Here is an 8,079-nt window from a genome sequence, read left to right as displayed (position 1 = left end):
CCTCAAGCTTATCTTTTACTTGTCCTCAAGCAAATATTATGTCTAACTTTCATAATCATGTATGAATGAAGATATAGAAACCATGACTCAAAATAACACGCAATCTCATGTTGGTTTTGAAACAATCCACACATCAAGACAAGACAATCATAAACAAATTTAATTTAAGCTAAGTCTTTGAGTCATAACAACGACATGAATTATGGTCACTCTTCTCTCATCACTCTCATGTGTTTAAATGTCAAAGTGTTTCGCTCAAAAATTTTCATGAAAGTAAATTACCATAGGCTTGATTATAGACCAAATCGTCATTGACTGTATTTGAATGCATGCAAAAATCAAGAGATCTTTAATTGGTTGTAATGGGGCCAAGGTGATGATTTAGGTAGGATAGTCAAAGAAAGGATAATTCAAAAGGTTTACAAATGTTTCCCAAAATACTTAAAATTTTTTAGACATATGATTGAAGCATTGAGATTCTCTTAATAGACATTACTTTATCATATGATCTTTTCTCAATCAACCTTTCTCTTTACGACACACTTTTTTCAAGTCCCTTCTCTTTTAGTATACTTTGTATTTTTTTGTTGAGATTTTCTAAAAAAGAAGAGATGAAATTTATTTATTTATTTTCTTCTTCACTTTTTTATGGATTCATTCATCACACATGACCTTTTCACCTTTCTCACTGCTTTAACCAAACATCATAAATTACCACAAACCCTCATTTGAGTAGCTATAAAAAATCAATAAAGTTCAGGTTCAAAAGTTGACAACTAATGAGTTTTCAATGTTTATAGCAAGCGGTTGAAGGTCAAAAGAAAAAGTTCTAATTGCCTCTATCATTTTAATGCATACAAACAGACTTCAATCTTGAAACGATCACAAATCAAGTTCTAGAATGTACAATCATAGAAAATTATGCACTCATGAAAGAAAGAAGTATTTTATGCAATTGTGAATTTAAATCAGAACCCTTATTGATTTGGTATATTTAGTAGAAGTTATGAAACAAAAACCTTTATTTAACCAAATTTAATTCACAATTTTTAAATCTAATGTCTTTCATGTTATTATTTTATCAAGTTTTTTCTACGGTGAGGTCACAAATCAACAATCATTATTCATACATTATTTTTCATTTAAAGATCAGACATATAAGACATAGAACAAAGCAAAGGACAAATGATATTTGAAACATATGATAATGCATCATAATATGAATATTCAACCTAAAAAATTTAAAATCTATATGGTATGCATGACATGAATGAACTATCTAAATGGAAAACCTCCTCAAGCTTTGAAATTTATGTTATCCTTAATGTAAAAATCTAAACAATAAGAGAAAGAAAAAGAAAACCCACAGGTTAGGTAGGAAGTGTACTTAACTCATGTGCCAATTATAAGTGGTTGACTTCATTAGGTGTAGTATAAGCACCTGCAAAAGAAGAGAAAAATGTCTCAAATGGCCCATATGTCTCAGATGGACTAGGTGCAAATATCCTATTTGAATGAGGCAGCTAATAGGCATTATCGTGTTAACACTTTTCCATGTAATTTTTAATTTTTTAGAGTTTATGATTTTTTTGTGGCCAACACTATATACATCCCCTTACAAAGGCTCCAAACTCAGGAATGCACTAAAGGCAACACTAAAATAAAAAAATGTACCTCCAGCGTGGGTTGCCTCCCACGAAGCACCCGTTTAATGTCATTAGCTTGACGGTTGATCCCTACGCATCACGCATGATCCCATGAACTCATACCAGAGAGTGGAGGGAATGCTTTTACTTTCATTTTAGGTGTTTTCCCTTTCTCCCAATTATCAGATTTATGTATGACCCTCAAGCTCTCCTCATGCTGGTTGTAGGGGAGTGTTGAGCTTGCATTTATATAATCACTATCTTCAACCACTTCCTCATCAAAATTCAAAGTGTCACCTACCAGCATGCTTCTCTCCAAGAGATCCTCAATTTTCACTTTAGGCATTTCTTTCACTACTTGGTTTAACATATCAACCCTAAAACATAATTCCTAAAGAGGAGATTGTTTAATAGATTTAATAATATCAAATTCAACATTTTCATCCCCTATGCTTAGAGAAAGTTTTCCATCAATTATAGTACTAGAGGTAGCCAAAAATGGTCTACCTAGTATGATTAGAATTTGTGCATCTTCTTCCATCTCTAGTATTACAAAATCCATTGGAATGTAAAATTTCCCCACTTTGATAGAAACATCCTCCAAAGTTTGCCATGTTGCTTGAATTTCAATATTTTGATTCCTTAGCCACGTCTTAGCTCTGTGTCTAAGGGAATATGGAAACATGCGAAGACGAATGGCATCTTCAAAAGCCCCATGGATCCTTACAGTCTCACAGAATTCCAAGAACTGATCAATATGGGCATTTGGATCTTCATGAGCTCCTCCTCCAAATTGGTTTTGCATCACCATTTGAATCAGAGCAGATGGTAAAGAAAAGTTCTCTGCCTCAATAGCTGGGCGGATTATTCTAGGACATGAACTACGAGCATTAGGGGCTGCATAGTCGTGAAGTGGTTTTTCATCTCATTCAACCATTGTTTGTACATGTGCACGTCTTTCTCTCGCTCTTTCTCTTTGTTGCATTCTTCTTCTACAGAAAGTCATTTCTGGCTCTAAGTAGTAATTTGAACTTTGCATAAACCAAATGGGCAATCTGCAGATGTATCAAGAAAAAGGAAAATGCGTAATACACTAGAGTAAAATAATGAATTAAAGAAAGTTTGACCTAGTCCCCAGCAGCGGCGCCAAAAACTTGATAGGGAAAATCGCAAGTGCATGATTATGTCGTCAAGTAATAAAATATCGATCCCACGACGACTGAAAAACTCCTTTAATTATAACAATTAATTTATCTTTAACTCAAATATGAATTAATATTGAATTTAGAACAATTGAACAACTAACAAGAATAATTATAATAATAGTAAAAATGGATTGAAATCTAATTTAGGAATAGTTCTCAAGATAATGATTACCGCATTTACACTCACAAATCATTGTTTTGCTCCTTTTCATGAACTTTAAGTTGTGAGGGTGAATTTCTCCTTGATATGTGTCATCCTCTCTCAAGCTCCGACATGTGTACTTAATTGAAGTCGCACCTACTCTCGTGGTACGATTATCAATCAAATCCTTTACTNAAGTTGTGAGGATGAATTGCTCTTTGATATGTGTCATCATCTCTCGAGCTCCGACACATATACTCAATTGAAGTCACACCTACTCTCGTGGTACGGTTATCAATCAAATCATTTACTTGGATCTTTCTATCCAATCACTTCGTAGCAACCCAAAGTGAATTCCAAAAACCCTCGAAAATCCTAATACTACTCTCATGAATTAGGATTCTAGTTTGAATAACTGAATGGTCAGATAGTTGGGTTCACCTCTCGGTCATTCCCAAATGTATCTAAGAGGTGTAATTTGTTGGCTAGATAACTCACACGAATAAAACTAAGTTTAATGATTCAAATCACAACACTCAATGAAAAAGAAGTAAGAACAATTATTTATTGAATGTAAAAGGATATAGCCTCAATCCTAGAAATAAAAGGAATTACTCAATAATGATGGAGAATAGAATATCAAATTCTAAATTAGAGAATTGTAATGTAAAATATAAAGTTGTAAAGTGTTTTCCATCCTTGAGGGAGAACCCTTATTTATCTTAATTACAAAATATTGGGCTAAACCCAACAAAGCAAATCTAAAAAATAGGAATATAATATAACATATATGACTTTTTTTGGCCCTTCAATTGGTCTTCACATAGCCTTAACACTGAATTCTATTTTCTTGCACCCAATCTGTACTCATTTTGGTGTTAACCCATCCAAACTACACAACATAGCAAAAAACACTCGTTCAACCTGGACAAATAGAACTAAAAACTAAAAGCAATCCTACAGTCCTAATTATGTCCTAAAATGCAAGTTAGATGCAATGCAAATGCAGTATAATTTCACACTCATCGTCGATCGACCCGAATTCATATTTTTTCTAATATATAATATATCAACTTCATGTTATACTATTTAAGAAAAACAATTTAAATGTAAAAATGTAATATATGCACTCATTAGAGATTGAAAATATAAATAAGAGAGTGTATGAAAGATTAATGGTATATTAATATAAAAAATGAAATCAATGGAAGTAATATGTAGAAGTTTATATTAGTTATTAATAAAAAATGTTACAAATGATAAATTTGGAATATAAAAATTATGTCATGGTGGTGTATAAATATAGATATAGATATAGATTGATAAATTATATAAATTTATATAAATATGAAATTAGAAGTTATTAAAGTTAAAATAAGGAAACAAAAAATATTTCATGATAATTATTTTATATTTATTAGTATTAATATAGATGAACATGAAATTATAAGTTATAAAAGATAAAATAGGGAGACATAAAATACTCTGTGAGTAGTTATTTTATATTTTCCCTTTATATTAATATATATTTCCCTTTGTATTAATATATAGATAGATATAGATATAGAAATATAGATATACTAAACCAACTTTTTATCAACATTTACATACATGTTTTGCAAAATATCATTTTTTAAGAAACATAAAAAATCTTAAGTTTAAGCAGGAGAATAACTTACCTATTCAGAAAATTATCTGTATAACTTCATTATAAGTTTCAAGAACTTTAATAAACCAACTATCAAAAAATGCACAAACAAATTTATCTGTCACTGAATTAATATCGTACCGCTTATCAAATTGATTAGGATATTGATATAGCAATTTAACCACAATGTTTTTTTTATTTTCATTAAAAATTTAATTTTAAATAAAAGCGGCCGGTATGATCAGTACGGTTCAATTGAAAATTAGCCAGTATAACCTATTTTAGCTGATTTTAACCGGTATGATTGTATGACCAGTATAATTATTAAACCGTATCAGTATTGTGATCGGTTCAACCGTCCGATATGAAAGTATTACTTTGATATAGTTGGATACATAATATTAATGATTTGAATGTTTTCATGGGTTTAGTTAGGTTTAATAGACCGACATAGTTAATGTCTAATATGAACTAGCCAATTTCATTTTAGATTTAAAATTATTGCAACATAGCCATTAAATTTTATTTTATTGATCAAAGTAATTTACAAATTACATATGACAATAAAATACTAGTTTCCCAAAAATATTTCATGTTGTAAGTTTTAACATTTGAGTAGGCATAATTGATGAAAGCGTTCTATATTATAGTTTCTATCTAATTTTTAATATTTTTAATTTCAACATACTTTATTTCAATTGTCTTAAAATAAGTATATTCAATGGATGCATAAAAGATAATCAGCTTCTCACATTCATGTATCATATGTTTAAATATATAATCATTATTGTCCCTTTAACCACCCAAACAAATTTGGCATCAAGAAGAGTATGGTAAAATAAATGTAATTAACCATAAAACAATCTTTCATTGTAGTGTAACTGTGTAAGGTTGCTATGAAAGATTATTTCGAATTCAGATTTGTTTTTTTAAGTGTCAACCTTTAACCAAAATAAAAAGCTAAAGTTATAAGATCTGTTTCCCAACTATTTTCTTTTTACTAGTTTATGAGTTAAGTTTTTTTCTATATTATTTTATTTAAATAAGTCCTTTTAAGTTATTTTTTCTTTAAATTGCTCTTATACATTATTTTATCATTGGTTTTGTAACTTAAAATTTAGTTTTAATAATAAAAATTTTATAACAGGAGTAAAAGAATTTTTAGATTTTCATTAGACTGATAATTTTTTTTTATAATACTAAGGGTATCCTCACCCACCTTATGAGTTAGAAACTAATCCATTTCAAGAGATGTGATTCTTATCTCAACAGATGTTGCTCACAGTAATCGAACCATTGATATTTTAGTCTTTTTAAAGGTTAACATAATCTTACACTATTAGATAAACATTTTGTTAAGTACTAGACTAATAAAATTAAAAACGATTATGAATAGTTTCCCTAAAAAAAAATAAACAAAAAAATGACAACAAGAAAAAGAATTACAAAATTAATATTTTTTTGTTAATACTAAATGTAAAAATATTTTTCATAAGATAAGAAAGAAACTAATTGAGTGAATGTAAAAATATTCAACCTTTTGTTGAAAAAATGATATTTGTTACCAAGGATATTTCCGAGAAATTAAAATCATCTACCTTTTAATAGAGAATGTCTTATACCCTAATTTTATTTGCTGAAAAAGCCCCTTCTCTTAAGAACAGCTTCAGCATCCATTGATTCACTGAGGAGCAGCACTGTGAAGACGCCGAAGAAAGATCCCTTAGGTAATAAAGTACCAATCTTGATAATTGTTTTTCCCTATTTTTGCAATTTTGTTTGATTCTTAAACAACCTTGTCATTGTCTTCGTTGGATTTTTTAATCTCAAAGTAGGAGTTGGTAGGTTTTATCTATCATGCCATTGAACTGATTAGGAATTTGATTTCACATATAGTATTGCTTCTGTATTGTTCTGATTTTGTTTTCAAGTTTTTAGGGTTTATGATTGAGTGATTATCCAAATTGGTTCTCAAGAAACGTGAATGAAAAAATGTAGCCCTGTGCATGAGACTCTTATTTAGTGGGGTAGGAGGAGGGTAGATATATGTAGCCTTTCTCGGATTTTAACCATGACCTCTCTCGGTTAAAAATTGTTCCTAATAAGGATCAAACTAACTGGGTTTTTACACTCTTACTATGGACTAAAACGAGGTTTTTCTTACCTCGTGAACTCATGACGAGTAGATCATGTCTTTCAAGGACCAATTTGGCTATGCTCTCTAAAAACTTGGTTTCGGACTGCATTGCAAAAGTGCAGGGGTTAAATTCTGTGTTCTGAAGTTGTTTGTTGCACTAATTAGGAAGTGAATGGCAATTATTGGATGTTGTAATGTTTTTTAAGTTGCATGAAGGAATGCCATTGCCACCTTTCTCACTTAATCTTGAGTTCTATTCCTGTATTCTACAAGTTTCGAAGTTACAATGTTGTCAGGTTTAGATTTTCCATAACAGAGCCTTTCGGAAATAAGTTCCTTTGAAGCTTGCAAGCCCTATATTAAATGTCCATATACCCCTGGTTGGGTGGTACTGGTACTACCAAAAAATTCAAATGTTTCTGTTAAATATTTGCAGGTGAGGTTTAAGTGATACAAATACGATGGAACAAGAAACGGAACAACCAGTTCCGGTTACCGTGGGGTGCTCAGATGGCTCTTGCCTAACCAGTTCATCTATTTCAGCGGGGGACTCAGCAGTTAGCTCTTGCCCATCTGGTTCCACTATTCTAACGGGGGACTGCTCAGCTGATCGCTCTTTCCCAGCTAATTTATCTCCAGTAAGTCGGGTAAGGAAGCTGTTGTTTCGCCGAATGCTGGTGGGGATCAAAGATGGAAGGTTCTTCATGGGTGGCTTCTACTGCATGGACAAGCAAGGAAACATTATTCTCCAAGATACCGTGGAATATCGTAGCACTCGAAGATCATCACCTTCTCCAATGGAACAGAGGTGCCTGGGTCTTATTCTTATTCCTGCTTCTTGTCGCACATCATGCCACGTAGATTGCTCTGTTGAAGAACAATTGTCCCTCCTATCACTTCAAGGAAAGTGACCACATTTTGGGTTTCATTGTTCTGTTCTGTTGATGAATTGTGAATGAAATTCAAGACTTCAGTGTATGATGTGTCAAAATATAGGAATGTGGCATTTGCTTCAGTTTCAATCATCACAAAAGGAATTTTGTTTACTATGAGTGAAAAATGTTTTAGTTAAAACTTTGAAGATTTGATTGGAATAAAAAAATGAATTTCTGTTGCTGCATAACTATATCTTTCTGGTACTTTTTTCCTTCAGCAGTTCTACTGCCTCCTTTTTCCCATTCAAATCTTACTTTAAGCTTCTTAATACTTACATTCTATATGTACTGTGTTGAGGAGCTAAATTGGATTTATCAACTAAATTTTATTGGGATATAGTGAAGCTTGCACATTAAAAATGAATA

At 31.3% G+C, this 8,079-nt stretch overlaps 1 protein-coding gene across 2 annotated transcripts; it reads left to right on the top strand.

The window, feature by feature from the left end:
* On the top strand, positions 6,266 to 8,050 carry LOC109329921. Of its 2 annotated transcripts, none has more exons than XM_019563817.1 (2): positions 6,266 to 6,368; positions 7,215 to 8,050. In XM_019563817.1, the coding sequence occupies exon 2, from the start codon at positions 7,240 to 7,242 to the stop codon at positions 7,687 to 7,689; it is 450 nt and encodes a 149-aa protein (XP_019419362.1). In that variant the 5' UTR covers positions 6,266 to 6,368; positions 7,215 to 7,239; the 3' UTR covers positions 7,690 to 8,050. The 2 variants fall into 2 exon arrangements, with proteins under 2 accessions (XP_019419362.1, XP_019419363.1); XM_019563818.1 differs by having other exon boundaries at positions 6,266 to 6,376.

The sequence above is a fragment of the Lupinus angustifolius genome, chromosome LG16 (genome assembly GCF_001865875.1).
Source record: "Lupinus angustifolius cultivar Tanjil chromosome LG16, LupAngTanjil_v1.0, whole genome shotgun sequence".
NCBI classification, from domain to species: Eukaryota; Viridiplantae; Streptophyta; class Magnoliopsida; order Fabales; family Fabaceae; genus Lupinus; species Lupinus angustifolius.
The sequence above is the reverse complement of the archived record's forward strand: the minus strand, read 5'-3'. Positions and strand labels throughout refer to the sequence as shown.